We start from the raw sequence: 27316 nt of genomic DNA on the forward strand, positions 1-27316 counted from the left end.
AAAAAGTTCTTTCGTGTTAAGATGTAAACAAATTTCTACAAATTGGTCTAAATGTACAGTTATTAAACAAAAAATAATTGAATGCATAGTTATTCACCCCCTTCAAGTCAGTATTTAGTAGAAGCGCCTTGACATCAATTACAGCCTTGTCTGTGTGGATCGGTCTCTATCAGCTTTGCACATCTGGGCCCTGCAGTTTTTCCCCATTCTTCTTTACATAATTGCTCAAGCTCTGTCAGATTGCATGGGGATTATGAATGAACAGCCCTTTTCAAGTCAATCCACAAATTCTCAATTAGATTGAGTTCTGGACTCTGACTTGGCCACTCCAGGACATTAACTTTGTTGTTTTTAAGCCGTTCCTGTGTAGCTTTGGCTTGGTGTCATTGTCTTGCTGGAAAACCAATCCTCTCCCAAGTCACAGTTCTCTTGCAGACTGCATCAGGTTTTCCTCCAGGATTTCCCTGTATTTTACTGCATTCATTTTACCCTCTACCTTCACAAAACTTCCAGGGGCTGCTGCAGTGAAGCATTCCCACAACATGATGAAGCCACCACCCTGCTTCATAGTAGGGATGGTGTATTTTTGGTGATGTCTGGTGTTAGGCTTATGCCAAACAGAGCATTTAGTCTGATGGCCAAAAAGATCATTATACCTCAGAACCTTTTTCCAAATGACTTCAGAGTCTCCCACATGCCTTCTGGCAAACTCCAGCCAAGATTTCATGTGACCTTTTTTCAACAGTGGCTTTCACTGGGCAACTGCTGTATGCACAGTCTCTCCCATCTCAGCTCCTGAAGCTTGTAACTCCTCCAGAGTTGTTATAGGTCTCTTCATGGCCTCCTTCAGTCGTCCCTTTCGTGCAGGGGCACTCAGGTTTTGAGGACGGTCTGCTCTAGGCAGATTTACAAATGTGCCATATTCTTCGCATTTCTTGATGATTGACTTATCCAAGGGATATTTGGTGACTTGGAAATTTTCTTGTATCCATCTCCTGATGTGTCCTTTTCAATAATCTTTTCATGGAGTTGCTTGGAATGTTCTGTCTACATGGTGTAGTTTTTGCCAGGATACTGACTCACCAGGAGTTGGACCTTCCAAATACAGTTGAATTTTTACTCTAATCAATTGAATCATCTTGACTGCACACTGGTCATCTCCATTTAACTAATTATGTGACTTCTAAAACCCAGTTGGCTGCACCAGTGATGATTTGGTGTGTCATATTAAAGGGTTTGAATACTTATGCAATCAATTATTTTGTGTTTCATATTTGTGATTTATTTAGATTATTTTGTAGAGATCTGTTTTCACTTTGACACGAATGAGTCCTTTTCTGTTGGTCAGTGTCAAAAAAAGGTCAAATCAAACCCACTGTGATTCAATGTTGTAAAACAATAAAACATGAAAACTTCTAAAGGGTTGAATACTTTTTATAGGCACTGTACCAATTGAATGTTAGGGTGGAAGTAAATGAGTTTCTGATTATGTCTCAGTGACCCCTTTTGAGTATGTAGGGGTGTGTGTGTGTGTGTATATGTGTGTGTGTATATATATATATATATATATACACACATACATACACACACACACACACACACAAATATTTCATTGTTAGTTGAGCCTCTAAATCAACTTGTTGCAATTAGCTACTTATATCTTGTAGTGGTTTCTCATTTGAATGGTTCCTTTTTCATAGCCCTGCAGGATCTCTGCGTCCACTGCTTTTGCAATCAATAAAATACAATACTTGCTTACAATATTGGCTGAGATTGACGTTTCTCTTTGAGAAAGCTTGAAAATTAGGGTTCATTGTTCAATACTTAAATTCATGTTGGTTTCCTAGTTGAGTGCTATCAATAGTGCACTTTGCTTGCAAACCTCTATATCAAAAACGTCTCTGAACGTGAAATTCTTTGTAATTTTTTTTGAACTAGGGTATGAAATTCTTCACTCACAGGTTATGAGATAAAGGTTAAGCTAAAGATGCAAGAATATGATTTCTTTTGTTCAACAGGCACCACTTATTTTCTTTGCAAAATGGTTTTTGAAACATAAAATTTGATTGAGTTAAACAATACACTAACTCATTGTTCAAGAAAAGAAATATTTTGCATTTGAAGTTTAATTGTAAAATGTAGTTTTTCTTTGGAGGGTTCATTTGGCTTATTTGTAACTTTCATGAAATGAATACATAATCTTAAATTCTGCTTCCAGTCGGCCATTGATGATGTCAACATTCAGGGATATTCAATATTCAGGAGCGATAGACATGAAAGAAAAGGAGGTGGAGTGGCGTTGCTGGTTAGAGAGGAGATTAACGCAATAGAAAGGAAGGACATAAGCCGAGAGGATGTGGAATCGATATGGGTAGAGCTGCATAACACCAAGGGGCAGAAAACGCTGGTGGGAGTTGTGTACAGGCCACCTAACAGTAGTAGTGAGGTTGGAGATGGTATTAAACAGGAAATTAGAAATGTGTGCAATAAAGGAACAGCAGTTATAATGGGTGACTTCAATCTACATGTAGATTGGGTGAACCAAATTGGTAAGGGTGCTGAGGAAGAGGATTTCTTGGAATATATGCGGGATGGTTTTTTGAACCAACATGTCGAGGAACCAACTAGAGAGCAGGCTATTCTAGACTGGGTATTGAGTAATGAGGAAGGGTTAATTAGCAATCTTGTCGTGAGAGGTCCCTTGGGTAAGAGTGACCATAATATGGTGGAATTCTTCATTAAGATGGAGAGTGACATAGTTAATTCAGAAACAAAGGTTCTGAACTTAAAGAAGGGTAACTTTGAAGGTATGAGACGTGAATTAGCTAAGATAGACTGGCAAATGACACTTAAAGGGTTGACGGTGGATATGCAATGGCAAGCATTTAAAGATCGCATGGATGAACTACAACAATTGTTCATCCCAGTTTGGCAAAAGAATAAATCAAGGAAGGTAGTGCACCTGTGGCTGACAAGGGAAATTAGGGATAGTATCAACTCCAAAGAAGAAGCATACAAATTAGCCAGAAAAAGTGGCTCACCTGAGGACTGGGAGAAATTCAGAGTTCAGCAGAGGAGAACAAAGGGCTTAATTAGGAAGGGGAAAAAAGATTATGAGAGAAAACTGGCAGGGAACATAAAAAACTGACTGTAAAAGCTTTTATAGACATGCGAAAAGAAAAAGATTGGTTAAGACAAATGTAGGTCCCCTGCAGATAGAAGCAGGTGAATTGATTATGGGGAACAAGGACATGGCAGACCAATTGAATAATTACTTTGGTTCTGTCTTCACTAAGGAGGACATAAATAATCTTCCGGAAATAGTAGGGGACAGAGGGTCCAGTGAGATGGAGGAACTGAGGGAGATACATGTTAGTAGGGAAGTGGTGTTAGGTAAATTGAAGGGATTAAAGGCAGATAAATCCCCAGGGCCAGATGGTCTGCATCCCAGAGTGCTTAAGGAAGTAGCCCAAGAAATAGTGGATGCATTAGTGATAATTTTTCAAAACTCTTTAGATTCTGGACTAGTTCCTGAGGATTGGAGAGTGGCTAATGTAACCCCACTTTTTAAAAAAGGAGGGAGAGAGAAACCGGGGAATTATAGACCGGTTAGCCTGATATCGGTGGTGGGGAAACTGCTAGAGTCAGTTATCAAAGATGTGATAACAGCACATTTGGAAAGTGGTGAAATCATCGGACAAAGTCAGCATGGATTTGTGAAAGGAAAATCATGTCTGACGAATCTCATAGAATTTTATGAGGATGTAACTAGTAGAGTGGATAGGGGAGAACCAGTGGACGTGGTATATTTGGATTTTCAAAAGGCTTTTGACAAGGTCCCACACAGGAGATTAGTGTGCAAACTTAAAGCACACGGTATTGGAGGTAAGGTATTGATGTGGATAGAGAATTGGTTGGCAGACAGGAAGCAAAGAGTGGGAATAAACGGGACCTTTTCAGAATGGCAGGCAATGACTAGTGGGGTACCGCAAGGCTCAGTGCTGGGACCCCAATTGTTTATAATATATATTAATGACTTAGATGAGGGAATTAAATGCAGCATCTCCAAGTTTGCGGATGACACGAAGCTGGGTGGCAGTGTTAGCTGTGAGGAGGATGCTAAGAGGATGCAGGGTGACTTGGATAGGTTAGGTGAGTGGGCAAATTCATGGCAGATGCAATTTAATGTGGATAAATGTGAAGTTATCCACTTTGGTGGCAAAAACAGGAAAATAGATTATTATCTGAATGGTGGCCGATTAGGAAAAGGGGAGGTGCAAGGAGACCTGGGTGTCATTATCCACCAGTCATTGAAAGTGGGCATGCAGGTACAGCAGATGGTGAAAAAGGCGAATGGTATGCTGGCATTTATAGCGAGAGGATTCGAGTACAGGAGCAGGGAGGTACTACTGCAGTTGTACAAGGCCTTGGTGAGACCACACCTGGAGTATTGTGTGCAGTTTTGGTCCCCTAATCTGAGGAAAGACATCCTTGCCATAGAGGGAGTACAAAGAAGGTTCACCAGATTGATTCCTGGGATGGCAGGACTTTTATATGATGAAAGACTGGATGACCTAGGCTTATACTTGTTGGAATTTAGAAGATTGAGGGGGGATCTGATTGAATGTATAAGATCCTAAAGGGATTGGACAGGCTAGATGCAGGAAGATTGTTCCCGATGTTGGGGAAGTCCAGAACGAGGGGTCCCAGTTTGAGGATAAAGGGGAAGCCTTTTAGGACTGAGATGAGGAAAAACTTCTTCACACAGAGAGTGGTGAATCTGTGGAATTCTCTGCCACAGGAAACAGTTGAGGCCAGTTCATTGGCTATATTTAAGAGGGAGTTAGATATGGCCCTTGTGGCTAAAAGGATCAGGGGATATGGAGGGAAGGCCGGTACAGGGTTCTGAGTTGGATGATCAGCCATGATCATACTGAATGGCGGTGCAGGCTCGAAGGGCCGAATGGCCTACTCCTGCACCTCTTTTCTATGTTTCTATGTCATTGAATGTAGTGTTTCATAGGGAGAGCAAGGTAGTAGGAAAAAATGGAAGGGTTGGGGGGAGGTAGAGGTATTTTTAGAAGTGAACTTTACCAGATGACATCCAATGTTATCAGGTCTTGCACGATCAACAATTTTAACCACAAAATTATTTATTTTGACCTTATTTTAATATTGCGTAAAGCAGGAAAACTACAATTTACTTAAAATAACATGGAATTATGCTGCAGCTGCATGTTGTTTGGTCCACTGAATTGTGTGCCAGTCCCAGTTGAATGGTTCTGTCATTCTTTTATGCTCAATTGATGCATGGGATGATGTGCCGGCAAGGAAGCCCCCCACCCTTCCCCCGAGGAGTCAGCATTTTGTCTGGCCACGGCTGATGTGGGGAAGACTGTAGCTAGGGACAACCCACATAAAGTGACAGGCCTGATAACATACCTGGTCGGGTGCTGAGTTACTGTGCAGACCGGTTAATTAAGCTTCTAACTGACATCTTCAATACCTCTCTGGAACAGTCCACTACCTCCTCAGACTTCAAGATGGCCACCATCATCCTGGTGCCAAAGGGTGACAGTAACCTGCCTCAAAGGCTGTCATCTAGTGGCACTGACCTCAACAATAATGAAGTGCTCTGTGCGGCTGGTTATGGGTCATATTAATTCCTATCTACATTGGGCTCATTCTAGTTCACCTATCGCTCAAATTGGCCCTCTGAAAATGGTGCGTATGCCAGATGGTATTTATTGACTTGAGCTCAGCATTCCTCAGAACCTGGTGGGTACATTGTCCTCATTGGGCCTCAGCACCTCCACTGGATCCTGGACTTCTTGACTGAAAGGTCACAATCAGTCCATCTTACAGAAACATCTCCAGCTCCGTCTTGGGCTATATGCTCAGCTAGCTGCTGATTTATGACTGCATTGCTAGGATCTGGTTTCAGCCTTATCATCAAGTTTGCTGAAGGCATAACAGCCTCATCAACAACAGTGATGTGATGGTGTACAAAGAGGAGGTAGAATGGTGCAAACACAACAACTTGGAGACTCATTGTGGACAAGATTAAAGAGGTGATTGTGGACCTTGGGAAGATGCACCTGACCACTCCTCACTGCACATACACGGCTCCTCTGTGGAGAGACATAGGAGCACAAAGTTTTTGGGAGTCTCATCTGGTCCGTCAACATCACCTTAATGGTCAAGAAAGCACAACAGCGTCATCACTTCCTGAGGAGATTGAGGCAAGTGAGCCTCATCCCTCCATTTTAACAAATTTTTAACAGGAGTACCATCGAAACTGTCCTCACCAGGTGCATCACCATCTGGTACGGGAACTGCAAGGCATCTGACCGCATGACCATACAAAGGATTGCGAGGACTGCCAAAGGATCATTGGGGTCTTCCTTCCACCTATTTTATATATATATATAAATCAGCAGTGCTGTATATGCACGGCCCTTAGCATTGTCAATGATCCCTCCCATCTGTCCAACAATCTTGTGTTTTTATCTCACCTCCCCCTGAATATTTTTTACCCAATTTTTTTTTAATGTGGACCCTAATTCTTGAACCGTTTGCTAATCTTGTTTCATTCACTGTTCCTGACCTTGCCATGACTTTGCAAAATATTGAATAATTTCTCCCTTGATGTTTGCTTGTTCATGTATGTTGTGAAATAAATATCTTGGATCACTTCCTGTGACGCCCATAATATTGATCGTGGTCCTTTTGTGAAATGGAATTTCAAACAATGCTAGTTCTTCAAAGAGAAGGAATTTTGTTTTATTTACTTTATTGATTTCTTCATTTAGCTAAGACTGCATTTCTGTCTCTTTGCTTTGGCATTAAAACATTAATACTGTAAGTTTAGCAAAAAAAAATAAATTATTGATTATATGCCAGATTCTTTTGATCTTCTGCTAAATTATTTTAATGTTCTATATCTTGCTGTGTACATGAATGAGGTGCCTTTTATATTTTTAATAACCATAGTCTGACACTGATTTTTAGAATGAAGTGAATGCAATCAAGTGGGATCCAACTGGGAATCTACTTGCATCTTGTTCTGATGACATGACCTTAAAGGTAAGCAACATTTTAATTCTTAACACATAGCTAGTTGTGAATTTGCATGTCCAAGGGTCGTGGTAATAAGTGTACAAGCACAACAAAGTAACGTAAGCCTAATTTATTATCACAAAAAAGACAGACCAAATAAACTGCATAGCAAGTCACAACAATTCCTTCGCCACTTGGTTGTTGCAGTCAAGGGAACTCCGAATTCCAACTTACTTGTGAAACTAACCCTGGGTCCTAGATACCAATCATGATTTCCAGCCCCAGCTGGAGTCCAAAGAAAATCTCTAAAAAGCAGTTCAAAATATATACAGTTGCAAGAAACATGTTTGTGAACCTTTTGCAACTACCTGAACACATTTGACCAACTCTATCCCAAGTAGACCTTTTACAGTTTGGGAATCCCTGTCAATATAGAAAATTAAAATCACCTACTATAACAACCTTGTTTTTTTTTTTGCAACAGTCTGTGATCCCTCTACAGATTTGTTTCTCTAAATTCTGCAGACTGTTAGGCCAATAATACAACCCCATTAAAGTTGTCATACCTTTCTTATTCCTCAATTCCATCCATTAAGCCTCACTAGACAAGCTTTACAGTCTGTTCTAACTAGTGACCACCCTTACCCCTTAATCCCTTCTGCTCTGTTGTGTTTTAAACAAAGGAACCCAGGATTATTGAGCTGCCAGTCCTGCCCCTCCTGCAACCAGGTCTCACTAATGGCTGCTAATTCCATGCCCTAAACTCATCTGCCTATTTTACAATACTTATTGAAACATAGGCAACTCAGAACAAAGAGGCAAATTCTTTGATCTTTTGTTCTCATTCCTCCATGTCCGCTCAACATTCCTTGGTCTGACACAGTACGTTAAATTTTACTTATGTAAGGGATGAGCCCAAATCCAGACAGACTTACATTTTATAGGCACTTATTTCATTCACTCATGTCCACATATGCCTGGACACACTACATTCCTTGGGCTCTCAACTGCATTAAATTTGAACACATAAACGATAAGCTCAAGTTAAGAAAGAATGCGGCTAAGAATCCAGCTATCGACAAACATCCTACAGACATTAACAAACTTCACATGCTGCAAATTTTAGAAAGTTATTTATTGATCTGACAGGCATTCATTCAATGTTTTACAAAATCTAATATGTATGCTACACATGTAGAAAAAAATTGGGCAGAACAATGGATATCACTTAGAGTGACATTGATGATTGGAAAGAACTGATTTTGTAAAAGTAAAAGTTAACAATATAGAAAACTAAATTTCCGAAATGCTTAAACCTCACAGCTTTAACTATTCTGTTTACTTTGGTGAATGTCTGGGATGGTTTCAAAAATAAGAAAAGTTATGCTTTGAAAATCTGCTATAGCTGTTCGGTTACTAATTAAACATCCAGGAGGTGTTATTCTGATTAATCAGAACTGTAATAATCACATGCCAGTGATGCAAGGAATGCAATTTTAGGATGGTGGCCATCCAACAGCAAGTGCGTGAGAACACCAACATGGTTTCTTCTTCTTCACCAATCATTGTCAATTAGGAATTTATTGGTATTCCTTCACTGATGGTAGATATGAATTCTCAATCACCTTATCCTACATCATTTTAAGAAATGACTCACCACCATCTGTTTAAGAGGAGTTAGTGGTCCGCACTAAATTGATCAATGGTGCATACATTCTGAAAAGAACTGATTAAAAAAAACCACTGAATTATGTATTTCCATTTATCACTTTGCTCATTTCTTCTATGAATCTTGCAAGGCTATAGAAAGTAAAGGAAATTACTGAGGCTTTGAAATAAAATTTAAAGCAACTCTAAATGACTGGAAGACCTTTGTTTTTAAAAATGCCTTGGTAAAAGCCAGGTAATTATTGGTCAGCAAGTCTAGTATTAAATTTCAAGGATGTTATTGGAGGGGTAAGATTTATCTACATTTGAAAAATCTGCATTTGAAAAAGTATGGCTTAGTCAAGAATAGTCAGCGAAGGTTCAAGGGGGATCATTCTGACTGGCTGAAATTTTTTGAGAAGGTATCCAAGTGTACAAGAGAGGATAGTTAAATGCATTCTGTGTTAACTCCAGTAAAGACGTGGACTAAGTTCCAAACAGGTTAATTGAGCTCATCCAAGGCATGAGAGCGGCTAAAGAAGCTGGAATTTTGACGGAAGAGTTGTCTTATTGAAACTTATAAAACCCTAAGGGGGTTATGGCAGGATAAGATGCTTTCCTCAACAGGCAAATCTACAGCAAACAATATAGTTCCAGGATGAAGGGGTAGTCATTTAAGACTGAGATGCATAAGATTTTTAAAAATTCTTTATGGAGTTGTGGATCTCTGGAATTCGGTAGCCTGGAAGTTGGGTCGCTGGATGTATTTACAAAAATTAGTAGTTGAGGTGCTAAGGACATTGTGAAGTCTTCATCGTGACACAGGTCTGTGCAAGAATCTTATAACAGAGAGATAGAAACTGAACTTGAGCCTGGTCGTGCGTATTATATTCAAGCTTCTGCGTCTATTACCCAGTGGAATGGGGAGAAGAGAAAATGTCTGGGGTGGGAATGATTATGCTGGCTACTTTCCCGAAGCAGTGGGAGTTGTGGGCAGTCATGAAAGAAAGTCTGATTTTGGTGATGGACTGAACTGCAATTGAATCCACAATTCTCTGCAATTTCTTGCTGTCTCAGGTAGAGCATTTGCTATTCAAAACTGATACATCTGGAAAGCAGGCTTATAAAAGTTGGTGAAGGTCAATGGGGACATGCTGATTCTCCTGAGCCTTTTGAGAAGATTGCGGTTTTGGTGCGCTTTCTTGGCCAAGGAAATGCAGTGAGTTGTGGACACAGCTCAGCACATCACAGAAAACTCCCCACCCCCCAATGGACCCTATCTGTATGCTGCTTGCTGCTTTAATAAAGCAGCCAGTTTTATGAAGGACCCCACCCACCACAAAAGCTACAAAATCCTGACAGCATATATACCAGGCTCAAGGTCAAGGTCAGCTTCTGTCCTGTTGTTGTAAGATCATTAAATAGTTCTCTAGTATGGTAAGAGACTTGTGACCTTGTAATCGACCTTGTTATGATCTTGCACCTTTTTTTTTAAAACCTCCACTGCAGTTTCTCTGCATCTGTATTCTGCATTCTTTTATTGTTTTACGTTGACATTGAATTGAGGTAGAACTTGTTCTACCTCAGTGCCCTGTGTAATGTATGAACATTATGCAGGACAAGCTCATCACTATTTTGCTACACGTGACAATAATATTCCAAATTTATGGTGTCCACCAGGGTAAGCTATTAGTGATGTTTCGACCTAGGAACTAGAAGGTCTCTACCACCTCTACCTCAGCACCATTGATACATACAGGGGTGTGTACTCTTCCCTGCTTCCTGAAGTCAATGGCCTCTTTTATTTTGCTGACATTAGTGAAAAGATTGTTGTTTTGACTCCCTGCCACTATATTCTCTTATCTCCTTCCTGTACTTGGTCATTTTGTTAGTTGAGATCTAGCCCACAATGAACTTGTAGAGAGTGTGAAGGATCTGTAGTACCTGTCAGATGATATATGATCAGGGACAATCTAATTATGCATTGATATTTTGTGCACACACACATCTACTATGTGGAATGCATAGAAACGTAGAAAATAGGTGCAGGAGTAGGCCATTCGGCCCTTCGAGCCTGCACCGCCATTTATTATGATCATGGCTGATCATCCAACTCAGAACCCCACCCAGCCTTCCCTCCATACCCCCTGACCCCCATAGCCACAAGGGCCATATCTAACTCCCTCTTAAATATAGCCAATGAACTGGCCTCAACTGTTTCCTGTGGCAGAGAATTCCACAGATTCACCACTCTCTGTGTGAAGTAGTTTTTCCTAATCTCGGTCCTAAAAGGCTTCCCCTCTATCCTCAAACTGTGGCCCCTCGTTCTGGACTTCCCCAACATCGGGAACAATCTTCCTGCATCTAGCCTGTCCAATCCCTTTAGGATCTTATACGTTTCAATCAGATCCCCCCTCAATCTTCTAAATTCCAACGAGTACAAGCCCAGTTCATCCAGTCTTTCATCATATGAAAGTCCTGCCATCCCAGGAATCAATCTGGTGAACCTTCTTTGTACTCCCTCTATGGCAAGGATGTCTTTCCTCAGATTAGGGGACCAAAACTGCACACAATACTCCAGGTGTGGTCTCACCAAGGCCTTGTACAACTGCAGTAGTACCTCCCTGCTCCTGTACTCGAATCCTCTCGCTATAAATGCCAGCATCCATTCGCCTTTTTCACCGCCTGCTGTACCTGCATGCCCACTTTCAATGACTGGTGTATAATGACACCCAGGTCTCGTTGCACCTCCCCTTTTCCTAATCGGCCACCATTCAGATAATAATCTGTTTTCCTATTTTTGCCACCAAAGTGGATAACTTCACATTTATCCACATTAAATTGCATCTGCCATGAATTTGCCCACTCACCCAACCTATCCAAGTCACCCTGCATCCTCTTAGCATCCTTCTCACAGCTAACACTGCCACCCAGCTTCGTGTCATCCGCAAACTTGGAGATGCTGCATTTAATTCCCTCATCCAAGTCATTAATATATATTGTAAACAACTGGGGTCCCAGCACTGAGCCTTGCGGTACCCCACTAGTCATTGCCTGCCATTCTGAAAAGGTCCCGTTTATTCCCACTCTTTGCTTCCTGTCTGCCAACCAATTCTCTATCCACATCAATACCTTACCCCCAATACCGTGTGCTTTAAGTTTGCACACTAATCTCCTGTGTGGGACCTTGTCAAAAGCCTTCTGAAAATCCAAATATACCACATCCACTGGTTCTCCCCTATCCACTCTACTAGTTACATCCTCAAAAAATTCTATGAGATTCGTCAGACATGATTTTCCTTTCACAAATCCATGCTGACTTTGTCTGATGATTTCACCGCTTTCCAAATGTGCTGTTATCACATCCTTGATAACTGACTCCAGCAGTTTCCCCACCACCGACGTTAGGCTAACCGGTCTATAATTCCCCGGTTTCTCTCTCCCTCCTTTTTTAAAAAGTGGGGTTACATTAGCCACCCTCCAATCCTCAGGAACTAGTCCAGAATCTAACGAGTTTTGAAAAATTATCACTAATGCATCCACTATTTCTTGGGCTACTTCCTTAAGCACTCTGGGATGCAGACCATCTGGCCCTGGGGATTTATCTACCTTCAATCCCTTCAATTTACCTAACACCACTTCCCTACTAACATGTATTTCGCTCAGTTCCTCCATCTCACTGGCCCCTCTGTCCCCTACTATTTCTGGAAGATTGTTTATGTCCTCCCTAGTGAAAACATAACCAAAGTAATTATTCAATTGGTCTGCCATGTCCTTGCTCCCCATAATCAATTCACCTGTTTCTGTCTGCAGGGGACCTACATTTGTCTTTACCAGTCTTTTCCTTTTTACATATCTATAAAAGCTTTTACAGTCCGTTTTTATGTTCCCTGCCAGTTTTCTCTCATAATCTTTTTTCCCCTTCCTAATTAAGCCCTTTGTCCTCCTCTGCTGAACTCTGAATTTCTCCCAGTCCTCAGGTGAGCCACTTTCTTTGGCTAATTTGTATGCTTCTTCTTTGGAGTTGATACTATCCCTAATTTCTCTTGTCAGCCACGGGTGCACTACCTTCCTTGATTTATTCTTTTGCCAAACTGGGATGAACAATTGTTGTAGTTCATCCATGTAACTTTTAAATGCTTGCCATTGCATATCCACCGTCAATCCTTTAAGTGTCATTTGCCAGTCTATCTTAGCTAATTCACGTCTCATACCTTCAAAGTTACCCCTCTTTAAGTTCAGAACCTTTGTTTCTGAATTAACTATGTCACTCTCCATCTTAATGAAGAATTCCACCATATTATGGTCACTCTTACCCAAGGGGCCTCTCAGGACAAGATCGCTAATTAACCCTTCCTCATTGCTCAAAACCCAGTCCAGAATAGCCTGCTCTCTAGTTGGTTCCTCGACATGTTGGTTCAAAAAACCATCCCACATACATTCCAAGAAATCCTCTTCCTCAGCACCTTTACCAATTTGGTTCACCCAATCTACATGTAGATTGAAGTCACCCATTATAACTGCTGTTCCTTTATTGCACACATTTCTAATTTCCTGTTTAATACCATCTCCGACCTCACTACTACTGTTAGGTGGCCTGTACACAACTCCCACCAGCGTCTTCTGCCCCTTAGTGTTACGCAGCTCTACCCATATCGATTCCACATCTTCCCGGCTTATGTCCTTCCTTTCTATTGCATTAATCTCTTCTTTAACCAGCAACGCCACCCCACCTCCCCTTCCTTTATGTCTATCCCTCCTGAATATCGAATATCCCTGAACGTTGAGCTCCCATCCCTGGTCACCCTGGAGCCATGTCTCTGTGATCCCAACTATATCATAATCACTAATAACAATCTGCACTTTCAATTCATCCACCTTATTACGAATGCTCCTTGCATTGACACACAAAGCCTTCAGGCGCTCTTTTACAACTCTCTTAGCCCTTATACAATTATGCTGAAAAGTGGCCCTTTTTAATGCTTGCCCTGGATTTGTCGGCCTGCCACTTTTACTTTTCTCCATGAGATGTATACCAAAAAAAAATCACTTCTGAGCATCTTTGCATCACAGTTACAGCAAGTAATGCAATGTCCTTAAATAAATACTCTGGCCTGGCCACATCCACCCTTCTGTGTTGTTCTTGAGGAATCGTCTGCAGACATGAAGTACAAATTTTCAACACCTTTTGCATATGAAATCCACTGGAGTTGCAAAGTGATTTTGCCCAATGGATTCTGGTCATGGTCCATTGTCAGATAATAACTTTGGTTAAGGCCATTCCCTCAGAAAACAAGGAGCTTTGTTTTATAGCAGTCAGTTATTTTTATTGGTAATCCTTTGAAATATCAATCAAATGTATCCATTAAAGATCTTTTGAAAGGCCTTGCCTTGATAAATATTTCTGCAGTTAATATCCATTTGCAAGTAATTGCTGGTAAGAATGATTAGAAAATAATTATAAAGTACTTTTTTGAATTCTTCCCAGCACTTAGGATAATGGCAACTGCTTTGTTGTTTTATTGATCAGTGTCTGGCAGTGAACCCCATTGATACTCAAAACAGAAAACTAGTCTGATAAATTTGGTGTAGAAAGCACCTTCCCTTTTATAATCCAGCATTTCCATTCTTGGTATCATCTTTGAATCTGACAGTTCACAAACAATTGTCCAATTTATTATGGTAAGTTTGCTTCTATTTTACTTAAGAAAGAATGAAAGATCTAACTGCATTGTTGGGCACGTTTGTGTAGCAGATGAACATGCTTACTGAGGTATGTTTTATGTTTTCATGCAATATTGTTACACCTAGATTTGGAGCATGAAGCAGGATGCATGTGTCCACGATTTGCAAGCGCACAACAAGGAAATCTACACAATCAAGTGGAGTCCCACAGGACCTGGTACTAACAATCCAAATGCCAACCTTATGTTAGCAAGGTATGAAAAGAAATATTTCTGTATAATTCCAAATTCCAAATAGTGTTTTTTCTCTATAGGAGCATCCTAGCTCCAAAGACACGTGATGAGCAACAGCAACTTGTATCTATATAGCACCTTTCATAAGACAGTTGAACACAATATGGAACTTCAACCCATGTTGTTGTACCGACCTACATAAACCTACTCCATGATCAATCTAACCCCTCCCACATACATAGCCTATAACCTTCCATTTTTATTTCATCCACATACCTGCCTAAGTCTCTTAAATGTGTTAGCTTCAACTACTACATCCAGCAGTGCATTCCGGGCACTTACTGCAGTTTATTGTGGGGGGGGGGGGGAGAACCTACCTCTGACATTTTGTAGAGTCATAGGAAAGCACAGCACAGAAACAGGCCCATCTAACCCATTCTGAGCCATATAAGCTACCCACTCCCATTGAGCTGCGTCGGGACTATTGCTATCTGTACCATTACCATCCTTGTACCTATCCAAACTTCTCTTAAACATTGAAATTGAGATCGCATGCACCACTTGCACTGACAGCTCTATCTCATGCCCCGCTGAGTGAAGATTTCCCTCATGTTTTCCCTTAAAATTTTCACCTTTCACCCTTAACCCATGAGCTCCACTTGTTGCATTTATCCTATCTATACCTTTGTCAAATCTCGATCTTCTACATCCCAAGGAATAAAATCCTAATTTATTCAATCTTTCCACATAACTCGGGTCCTCCAGACCTGGCAGTATCCTTGTAAATTTTCTCCGTACTCTTTGAAACTTATTTATATCTTTCCCATGGCTGCTTGACCACAACTACACACAATGCTCCAAATTAAGCCTCACCAATGTTTTATACAACTTCAACATAACGTCATATCTCCTGTACTCAGTACTTTGATTTACGAAGGCCTTAATCTCCCTTAAACCTTCCTCCACTCACTGTAAAAGGATGTCTCTGGTGTGGGCTATTGTTGCCCTGGGAAGAAGGTGCTCTACCTATCCTCTTATAATCTATACACCTCTATGGAGTAACCCCTAATCCTTTGGGTTTTTTTTATCCCAATAAAAAAGCTCTAGCTTGCTCAACCTTTCCACATAAGACATGTTCTCTAATCCTGGCAGCATCCTGATGAATCTCATCTGCATCTCCAAAGCGCCCACATGGGTATTCTCTAAATGGGAAGCAATTCAGCAATTGAAAGTACAAAGAAACTTAAGAGTCCAAGTACAGATTCCCGAAAAGTTAACTTGTAGGTTGGTAAGGAAGGCAAATGGAATGTTTGAATTCATCTCAAGAGGACTAGAATATGAAAGCAAGGATGTAATGCTGAGGCTTTAAAGGCATTGGTCAAATCACATGGAGTATTGTGAGCAGCTTTGGGGCCCATATCTAATGCAGAATTTGCTGGCATTGGAGAAGAGGCTCACAAGAAAGATTCAGGGAATGATAGGGTTAACATATGAGGAGCATTTGATGGCTCTGGGCCTGTACTCACTGGAGTGCAGAAGAATGGTGGGGGGAATCTCTGAAACATTCGAAATATCAAAAGGTCTAGATAGAAGAGTCATGGAGAGGATATTTCCAATAGTGGCATAATCTAGGATTAGAGGACACAGCCTTAGAATAGAAGAATGTCCCTTTAGAACAGAGATGAGTAGGGATTTCTTTAGCCAGAGTGTGTTGAATCTATGGAATTCATTACCACAGATGATTGTGGAGTCCAAATCATTAGATATATTTAAATATTATTTATATATTAGATTCTTGATTTGTAAGGGTGTCAGAGGTTACAGGAAGAAGGCAGGAGAACAAGTTTGAAGGAGAAAATTATTGAGCCATGATCAAATGGCTGAGCAGACTCAGTGGCCTAAATTTGCTGCTTTGTTTTATGGTCTACAGTTGAGTGTTAGGAAGATGAAGAAGAAACCAGTGCAAGTCGAACATTTCTGATCTGGGGCTGGAGGTGAAAAGAAATGGTGTTTTAATAAAAACTAATTTTAAAATAAAATCTGGCCATTATTTTAAATTATATTTCTTTAGCTAGATAGGAAAACTAATAAAAGTGCCTTTATGTTTATGCTGAAAGAAGTTATAGAATCTGCTGATACGGTCATGGCATGCACTTAGGATTTCTAATATTGGTCCACAGTGCATCCTTTGATTCTACTGTACGATTATGGGACGTGGACCGAGGCATCTGTATCCACACCTTGACCAAACACCAGGAACCTGTATACAGTGTAGCCTTCAGCCCAGATGGAAGATACCTGGCCAGTGGCTCCTTTGATAAGTGTGTTCACATCTGGAATACACAGGTATATATTGTCATTTCTGAAGACTGGTTAAATTCCACTTTTAGCAAAATTTTACCCTTTGTTTACAGTATAAAAGCATACCGAAGCCTCTTATAATAGGAAAAACAATAACTTCTGTACGTATGACTGCACTGTTTACCTCTGAGTTAGTGGTGAATATTTTCACCTTCCTCCTTTCCGTTTAAGTGCAATTTAATTTTTAGTACACACTATTATTTGGACATTCATTCCTTTGATGTTGCCTCCATCTTTGATATTTATTTGTGTGTTAATTTACAGACAGGCTCTCTTGTCCATAGCTACAGGGGAACGGGAGGAATCTTTGAAGTGTGTTGGAATGCAGGTGGTGATAAAGTGGGTGCTAGTGCATCGGATGGTTCAGTAAGTACCACTACTGATTTGAAAGTGTGCTAGCAGAATTCAGATTTAAATGAATTTTAATATATTAATGCTTTAGTCAGAGAGGCAGACATATTTTATGGAAGCAGAACTGTCACCATATTTTAAGATCAGTTCAATAATGAGCTTTCATAGCTTTACAAATTTTGCTGTCAACATTTTTCAATCCCAGATGTTTATGTTTACTCCACAGTGGAAACTGCTTATGTAGTTATGGCATGCTGTAATAATACCTCTAGCCAATGTCACTAATTCGTTTTTGCGTCTGCAATTCAACACTGCTTTCAAAATTGATTTCTTTTTACTTTAGTATTATCCACCAGAAAGGGCAGACTGTAACTCAAGTCAAAGTAGTTCTCATATTTTAATATATTTTTAAATTCCTCCACTTACTGGCTTTACTTTCCTGTTTTTCTGGTAAGCTTGTTTAAATTTACAAGTTGTTTCACAAAATTTCCTGGTAAAGTTTGCTTTCTTTCCAGACCAACATTTATTTTAAGAGCTTCTTTTTCTTTTAAAAACTGACAGGGTAAAGAAAGTTGAATCTGCAATACAAAATGGTGGAAAAGATGCAGATGTACAATGGCTTGCTTAGAGAATGATTTTGAGCTATATATTTGTGTAAGGTCAAATTTTTATGCTGGATTTGAAATGCCCATCTAACAATTTGCATGGGAACTATTCAGACTACAGATACGTTGTGATGAAACTATAAAAACATTTTAATCTGGAATGTTCCCCTCAGTCATGCCCCACCACCTTTTTCTGAAGATCCCTAACTCACTCTCAGCTAAGCATTCTACTCACAACTGACCATTCAGTCGTCATTGAGTCTGCTGACTAATTCTCTGATTTTCAGCTATTGAAAAGATATGATACTGGATCACAAAATCTTTTATGCTTTCCCTTAATAAACCTTCACTTGGAAATGCCTTTGATTTTACTACTTGTGATTCACTTCCTGCTTTATCTGTCACTATAAAGTCAGTCAGGTGAAATTTATTGTCATTTAATTACATGCATGTGTATAATATATATAGCCATATAATGTATCTGAAAATGGGACAATGTTTCTTCGAATCAGAGTGTAAAGCACAATAGTACACATAACACACCATAATTTCTGAAGGTAAGATAGATACTTTATTGATCCTAAAGCAAATTACAGTGCCACAGTAGCATTACAAGTGCACAGGTATACAAATATTAGAAGAGGAATTAGAAAGAAGTTACCTCAAGCAGTCTAACAGAAGGGGTTCATCACTTCCTTTTTTAAAAAATTTATTTTTATTTGGATAAGGAATTCACAAATATCATGTACTTTTTCACACACATAACCTTTTCCATTTTTTTATATGTATAAAACTAAAATTATTTATACATTCTTAAGTACACATTGAGATGATATAAAAGGAAATTAGACACTTAAATAGATAATTATGTACTGTGGTAAATCTAATCTATTAGGCTAAGTAATGGTATTAGTTGTTAAGAAAAATGGTAATAATAGTTTCCATATAACTCTTCTGGACCATTTCCACTGGTCCAAAATGTTGTATATAAGCCTATGTAACAACCATTGTAGGTGTTTATATCCTAATTTGTTCATGCTTGCTCCTGCCCGCAGACATAATTATCCAATCCCTATGTACTTATTTACTTAATTTTTTCATTTTTTATCCCTTTTCCAAATCATTCCCTTTACTTGTGTTAATTCTCTATTTTCCAAAAGAAAACAAAAAAAAAAGACATTTAGACTAGGGGTGCTTACGTTAGCAATATTACTGTGTTGATGAGAAGAGCAGTATAAATCATTAGGAGAGTCATCTAAAGTCTGCTCGCATTGGGGTTATATATTCAATCCATTTATTCCAGATTTGATAAAATTTTTCTTTTTGAATTCTCAGGGAGTAAGTCAACTTTTCCATTTTAAATATTTCCAAGATAATTTCGTGCCAGTCTTCTAATGTAGGTGGTATTGGATTTAGCCACTTTCTAGTGATTCATTTCTTACTTGCCGCTAAGTGGGCCTGCAGCAACTTTATATCTTCCTTCTGTTCAAGAAACAATACATGCCCCAAATAGAGTGTCTCAAAGTTCAGAGGTATCTGGGACCTAAGTACCTTAACTAATGTTCTATGAATACCTTCCCAATATAGACTTAATTTAGGGCTATCCCAGAAAATATGAAAATGATTTGCCTCCTTGGAGCCGCACCTTCTCCAACACGTCACGTTTGTATCTTTATATTTTTCCTGATATGGGGTCTTGAAGTATCTTATAATGTTTTTCCAACAATGTTCTCTCCAAGTCAAAGAATTAGTCGAGGACCATTGAAAGCTGCAGATTTTCCCCCAAGCCTCCTCTGAAAGTACCAACCCTGCTTCTTTCTCCCACTTCTCTTTAATATACAGTGTATTTACATTTTTAGCATGGGAGAGTGCATTATATAATCGAGAAACTGATTTACTAGGTATTGAACTGCAAGCCGAATTCAGAATCTTGAAAAATTCTAATTCTACTGTTGATAGGTCTGTATATCTACAACTCTGGTTAACATAGTTTTGTACTTGAAGGTACCTAAAAAAAAGTCATTATGTTCTAGGCCATGTTTGTCCTGCAGAATTTGGAAACTTTGTAATACTCTTTTATCTATAAATGAGAGGTAGGTTGTAAGACCTTTCTTTATCCATAGCTCAAATCTTTTATCTCCTCTGTTGGGAAGGAATTCGGTATCATATGCACACCATCTAAAGAGTTTTAACATGTTATTAATTCCACATGAATTAACCACCTTCTGCCATACTTTTAATGTAAGATTCATCCAACTGTTTTTAAATTTTTCCAATTGGGCCATCAATCCTTTGTCAGCTATTGAGGCCTGTAGAGGAAAACTGTCAACTAATCCAAATTCTATTTCCTTCCATCTAGCCTCATATTCCCCATTACACCAGTAGGGGTTCATCACTTCCATGGTTATAGATTGACTCATATAGAGCCTAGTGACCAAGGGTAAGAATGACCTCCTATAGCGCACTTCGGAGCAGCGCAGTTGTCTTAGCATATTACTAAAAATGCTCCTCTGTTCAGCCAAGGTGGCATGCAGAGGGTGAGAACATTGTCCAGAATTGCCAGGATTTTCCATAGGGTCCTTTGTTCTACTGCAGCCTCCAGTGTATCCAGTTTGACTCCTATAACAGCCTGCCATTCTAATCAGTCTATAGAGCCTGTTGGCATCACCCGTGTTGATGCCATTGCCCCAGCACATCATTGCATAGAAGATTGTATTGGTGACAACAGACTGGTAAAACATGTGAAGGATAGGTCTGCTCCAAAGGACCTCAGCCTCCACAGGAAATAGAGGTGACTCTGGCCCTTATTGTACACAGCTTCTGTGTTGGTGCTCCACTCAAGCCTGTCGTCCAGGTGCAGTCCCCCAGTTATTCGTAGGTCCTCACCATCATTACCTAACAGAACAGTGCAAGCTTAGTCTTAAAGTCCATCACCATCTCCTTTGTCAAATGGTGCAAGGTGAATCATCCGCAGCTAACCATCAGTAAGGCAAAGTCCTTTATCACGGCCCTGTATTCTTCCTCCCGTCCTCCCTTTATACACCCAACTATTGCTGAGTCATCAGAGAATTTCTGCAGACAACGTGGCTCGGTGTTATATCTAAAGTCCGTGGTATACAGTGTAAATGGGAAGGGGGACAAGTCTCTTGTGGGGCCCCATTGCTGCTTATAGCCATATCTGACAGACAGCTCTGAAGCCGCACAAACGGTGGTCTGCCAGTCAAGTAGTCCATTATCTGGGATACAGTGGAAGTGCCAACCTGTATTGAATGGAGCCTTTCCCCTAGCAATGAGGGCTGTTGTATCGAAGACACTTGAGAAATCAAAAAACATGATCCTCACAGTGCTTATCCAAGTGGGGGTTCCAAGGCTGTGTTCAGCAGGTAGATGACAGCATCATCGACTCCAATGTGCTCCTGGTAGGCAAACTGTAGGTGATTGAGGGCTGATCTGGCCAGGACCAGCCTCTAGTGTCTTCATGATGTGTGAGGTGAGGGCCACTGGAGGATAGTCATTCAGGACTTTTGGTTAGTCCTTTTTGGGTACTGGGGCCACACATGATGTTTTCCATACAGTGGGGACCATTTCCAGACTGAGACTCAGATTGAAAATGTGCTGGATAAAACCTACAGATGAATCGCACACAAATAACAATATTAAATATTGTAAGGTACGGAACAGATTAAGCAGTAACACTTCGAATACAATGTGGCTGGGAGTCCTAAGGCCTAATAGTCTGGGGGAAGAAACCCTTTCTGATCCTGGCCACTCTTGTTTCTGTGCATCATAGTCTCCTGCCTGATGGTAGAAAGTCAAAGACGATGCTGGTTGGATGGGTGGGATCCTTAATAATACTGAGGGCCCTGCGTATGCAGCGCTCCTGAAAAAATGTCCCAGATGGTAGTGAAACCCCTGTGATCCGCTCAGCTGTTCTCACAGTTCTTTGTAGGAACTTCTGGTCCAATGCTCAACTGCTCCCATACCAGATGGAGACACAACTTGCCAGGGTGCTCTCAGTGGTGCTCCTGTAAATGCAGTTAAGATGGGGGGGTGGGGGGGAGCCTTGCTTGCCTCAACCTTCTTAGGAAGTGGAGATGCTGCTGTGCCTTCCTTTTCAGGGAGGTGATATTAAGTGACCAGGTGAGGTCATCTGTGATGTGAACTTGCAGAAACTTGGTGCACTTAACACTCTGCGGAGGAGCTGTGTATTCACAAAGGCATAAGCCTTTGTCCATATTTATCTCTCATCTCCCAGTTATTGTCTTGGCCCCTCTACTGTCACTGAAGTGAAGATGAAGAGCTCATGTCTGAGTTTGTTAATAAGATTGAAATAATAGCTTTAACTGTTTCTACAATTTGCTTTACTATTTACCAAGCAAAGTCTGCAACAAGTTAATTACTATCTGTCTAATCCTGAGCAGGTTGTGCAACCTTTTTGACCAGCACAAAACCAATGGGTGCTTCCTGTGTCATATCTCTTCAATGACTTTATTTTAATGTTCTCTCCTTTTGAATTTATTTTGGCTGTGAGATACATCTCAATATCCTTAAAACTCAATTCCACTCAAAGCCTCCACTGCTGTTCACTCACAGTCTATTTCTGTCCTCCATACTTGCTGACAGTGCTTCTCTTTAGGTACTTTCAAAATTATAGGACATACGAAGAGTGATTGATAAGTTCGTGAGTCTATTTTAGAAAACCTAGCACATTTATTTTTCAACATAGTCCCCTCCTACATGTACACACTTAGTCCGGCGGTTGTGGAGCATACGGATCCCTTCTTTGTAGAAGTGGCCCACAGCGGGGGTGATTGATAAGTTCGTGGCCTATGATAGAAGGAGATGAGTTATTACTTCAAACTTTCTGCATTATCACTCGAAGAGATGAACTGCACGTGCATGTAACGAGAGCGTCTTGGACCTCCAGCTGGTCCACAGCAGGGGTGATTGATAAGTTTGTGGCCTAAGGTAGAAGGAGATGAGTTATACAGCTGTCGTTACATGCATGTGCAGTTCAATTCTGAGTGAAAATGCAGAAAGTTTGAAGTTAATAACTCATCTCCTTCTACTTTAGGCCACAAACTTATCAATCACCCCTGCAGTGGACCACTTCTGGAGGTCCAAGACATCAACTTCTACAAAGAAGAGATCTGTATGCTCCACGACTGCTGGACTAAGTGTTTAAGTGTAGGAAAAATAAATGTGCTAGGTTTTCTAAAATGGACTCCTTCTACCTTAGGCCACAAGCTTATCAATCACCCCTCGTACATAATCTTTTGTAAACATTAACTTGTGCCATGTTCAGAGAAAAGCATTTTTCTGAATAAAATGATGATGAGCTTTGAAGAGTAAACTCACCCACCAAACTGGAGGTAATTTGATGATTTGTGTTGAAATAATTTGTTAGGGTATCTCTTCAATATGAATTTCACAGCAAATGTTACACTCACTCAGTTGGGACTGCAGTGGGAAGTAAAGCTTCAGAGATGAATTACCTTGCCCCAAGTGCTGTACTGATTGCACTTCCAATTTAACCAGAAGAGAAGCTCCCAGTTCCCAGCATTTTAATTATGTGTAGGAACTGTTAAAAATCCGGATGGCTTGCACAGCTAAAGTTTCAAACCATCATGGGATATCAAAGCTATTTAAGCTTGGGTATCGAAGTTAGCTACTAAATCATTATGTGCTAACAGTCTGGAACTGAACAAGATATTAATTTTTCAGTGTAAACTACATGATGACATGACACTGATAGCCCTTTCTGATTTCCTTGAAAATCTCTGAGTTTTTATAAAGAAAGTAAAGGACTTGCTTTGCCATTGCAATAATTTGATTGCTCAGGCTGGTTTTCAACATCTCCTTGCTGGCTAGAATTGAGGTAATGGCATCATCAGTTAAACAAGTGCCTGATGAACTTGTAGAGTTGAAAACGTGAGCATAACTTCAGATGTGTTTCAGATGACCAGGTGCTTGCTGCTATAGTGAAAATCTTATAGAATAAAATCACCCACAGAACCCTGAAGTAAAATCAAATATTCTGCACCGGTAGCGTCTTGAAGAGAGACAAATCAAATATTTTTCAACAGTTCAAAAATGCTAACTGCCTTTCTCTCTCCACCGAAGCTGCCTAATCAACATATTAAAGAATCACACAGCACAGAAACAGTTCCTTTAACCCAACCAGCCCATGCTTTCCAAGGTGTGCATTCAAACTCGTCCCATTTGGCTCATAACTCTCTAAACCTATTCTATCCATGTGCTGCTTCAAGTACCTTTAAATGTTGTCAACCACTGGCTCAACCACTTTCTCTGCAGCTCACTCCAAGTATAGACCACCCTCTGAGTGAAAAATGTTGCTCCTCATGTTTCTGTTAAATCTCTCCCCTTCAGAGGGGCTCTCCGTTGGTCAGGGTCGACCACTGATGATGCGTCCCATCTGTCTATGTGATACAACAAGCCAGGGCAGTTCAATATGGAGTGCAAGCTCTTGCCCATACAGCAGGCTCTCCTTCTCCACACAGCTAATGAATCCAAAAGAACAGCAGATTCTGATACAGTTTGGCACCAGCAGCTTTGCAGGAGCTGCCAGTCAGCGTTGAATTCAACACAGGACTGCTTTAGGGATCCTAGTTCTGGATTTTTCCTCAGGGTTTCCTCCCGAAGCCTTCCCCATGAGTGGGTATAGGCACAAGGCAGTAGAGGTTTGAGTTTAGAGTTTTTCTCATCCTACATAAGCTGCCAGCCATGGCCAATGAGCCCATCTGCCTGAACCCCCCACTTCACCTTAGACCTATAACCTCTAGTTTTTGATTTCCCCCACCCTGGGAAATAGATTATATGCATTCACCTATGCTCCAATGAATAGAAGTTCTAGCCTGCTCAATCTGTAGAGTCCTGGCAACATCCTCGTTAATCTTTTCTGAACTCTTTCCTGCTTAATGACATCCTTCCTGTAGCAGGGTGACCAAAACTAAACTCAATATTCCAAATGCAGCCTCACCAGCATTTTTATGAAATTTCAATGTAACATCCAAATTCTATACTCAGTGCCCTGACTGATGGAGGCTAGCAACCCAGAAGCTTTCTTCACCACCTTCTCTACCAGTGAGTGCACTTTCAGGAAACCATCTATTTTTACTCCCAGATCTCACTGTTCTGCAACAGTCCCCAGGCCCTACCATTCACTGTGAAAGCCCCATCCTGATTTGTCTTCTCAGAATGTAACACTTATGTGAATTAAACTCAGTTATCCAGCTTTACTGTGCCACTACTTATTTTCGTGTCATCTGCAAACCTACTAACTATCCTTTGTACATTCTCACCCAAATCATTGATATAAAATAACAAATAATGGGGCTAGCACCTACCCCTAATGCTTACCATTAGTTTTTGAGACTCCAATCCAAGAAACAGCCTCAACCCATGCTTCCTTCCATCAAGCCAGCTCTCCCTGGATTCTGTGTGATCAAACTTTCCATATCAGCCTACCATGCAGAATCTTGCTCTGATCAGCCTTCATGGTTACTTATTCAAAAAAATTCTCAAGTAAAATCATTGAGACATGATCTCCCATGCACAAAGTCTTGCTAACAATCCCTAATCAACCCGTTTTTCCATGTGCACACGTGTCTTGTCCCTCAGAGTCCCCTCCAGTAATTTATCACAGATGTTCAACTTAATGGTCTATAGTTCCCAGATTTTCATGTGCAGACATTATAAAGACATAACATCAGCCACTGTCCTGTTCTTTAGTACCTTGCCTCTTGGCTAATGATGTATATATCTCAACCAGGGCTTCTGCAGTTTGTTCTCGATTTATATTTCCTGCATTTTCTGTTTATTTCAGATCTGCAGCATTCATGGTATTTATTTTAAGGAATATTGAAATGTCAATTACACGTTAATGCAATGGAATAAACACTTGTGCAGAGTTCTAACAGTTCACTGCTAGGCTGTCTCTACAGGATTCCTGATGAATCTCATACTACACGAGATGCTTCTTACTTACTATTGAAAGATCTTGCTGCTTCTTGTTCATTCCTCTTTGTAACCTTTCTGTTGATCCTGCATTCAAATATTTTCTATTACTACTTTTTTGCTGTATGAAGTGGAATTGGTTTCTTGGTGTTTATTAATTTGATTGTTATCTGCACTGTCTCAATCTTTGCTGTCCTAAGACTGAATTTCACTTCTATTATTATTGTTTCACCAGCATCTGCTGGTAGGCATTGTTAATATATAGAGCCAATATACAAATATTATTGAACCTTGGTCATATTCTACTAGCTCTTGGTTAATTCTTTACCAGTTTACATTCTTAAGCCACCAGACTCTGGCCTGACTACTCTTCTAACTAATGGCCCCCTGACCTATATTTAATCTAAACTTCCCCTCTCTCCCTATGCCTGGAACTGACTCCAGACTTAGTCTATGCATGATGTTGACTCCAAGTTAATCCTATGACACATAAAATGAATTTTCATCTATCACAGCTTCAGCTTTGAATGTTTAATGTTACCTACTTTTTATTTGTGGTTGACAAATAATAATTCATTGTCTTAATGGTAATTAAACTGGGGAGAAAATCTTCTTTGGCTGTTGAAGGAAGGCATTTCATATGCAACAGGTTCATGGGGCACAATTTCTCTGGTGCATCCAAGATGGTTTCTTGAAACGTGTTTAGTCCAACTGGAGGAGGGATAAATTGGACCTTATTTTGGGAAATAGGCCCGGTGTGGTGACTGGCCCTTCATTTTGGGAATAGAATTACTAAATCGGAGAGAGCGGATTAGAACATTATTAGACAGGAGCTAGAATGTGCTAATTGGGAGCCACTGTTATGGGACAAGACTACATCTGGGTTGATAATTGTTTAAGGGTCAGCTAATTAGAGTTCAGGACCACAATGTTTCAAGTAGGTGGAAAATTAAGGACGGTAAGCTAAGAGAATCTTGGAAGACGAGAGAGATTGTGAATTCAGTCAGGAAAAGGATGTGGGCCCATGAGTAGGCTGCCATGAAAATAGCTGCTGCCTGTTCCAAAATATGGAGTTCAATGTCCTTCAACTGATGTTGCTTCCTAAACCTGTGGTGCATAGGAAATGTCCTGGAGTTTTTATATAGCATCACTTCTGGATTCCATGGGTTTGAGGTGCCTGTTATTAGATTAACTTATTTGGCAGCAATAAATTGTTAAAAAAAAACACGCAACAGTAACACCAACTACTTCCCTTGATGTTGCTCATATCAGCTAACCAATCACTTCCTTGCCCTTTTATGAGCAAATGCCTCTTTTTTGAAAACTCTTCTGTTTTTCTCTCGCTTTTCCTGTAACTCAGTCTTTATTCCCTGTTGGATCTCTCCCTGTCTGGCACTA

General features: G+C 40.3%; 1 protein-coding gene across 2 annotated transcripts in view; it reads left to right on the top strand.

Moving 5' to 3' along the window:
• Nucleotides 1-27316, top strand: part of tbl1xr1a (TBL1X/Y related 1a) — a 176176-nt gene that overhangs the window by 143313 nt on the left and 5547 nt on the right. For both annotated transcript variants that reach the window (XM_072255328.1, XM_072255327.1), the window contains 4 exons: nt 7012-7086; nt 14518-14645; nt 16805-16970; nt 17250-17351. In XM_072255328.1, coding sequence (XP_072111429.1) covers nt 7012-7086; nt 14518-14645; nt 16805-16970; nt 17250-17351 — 471 coding nt within the window. The remainder of the gene's footprint in view (nt 1-7011; nt 7087-14517; nt 14646-16804; nt 16971-17249; nt 17352-27316) is intronic.

This window comes from Mobula birostris, chromosome 4 (genome assembly GCF_030028105.1).
Source record: "Mobula birostris isolate sMobBir1 chromosome 4, sMobBir1.hap1, whole genome shotgun sequence".
In the NCBI taxonomy this organism is placed as follows: domain Eukaryota; kingdom Metazoa; phylum Chordata; class Chondrichthyes; order Myliobatiformes; family Myliobatidae; genus Mobula; species Mobula birostris.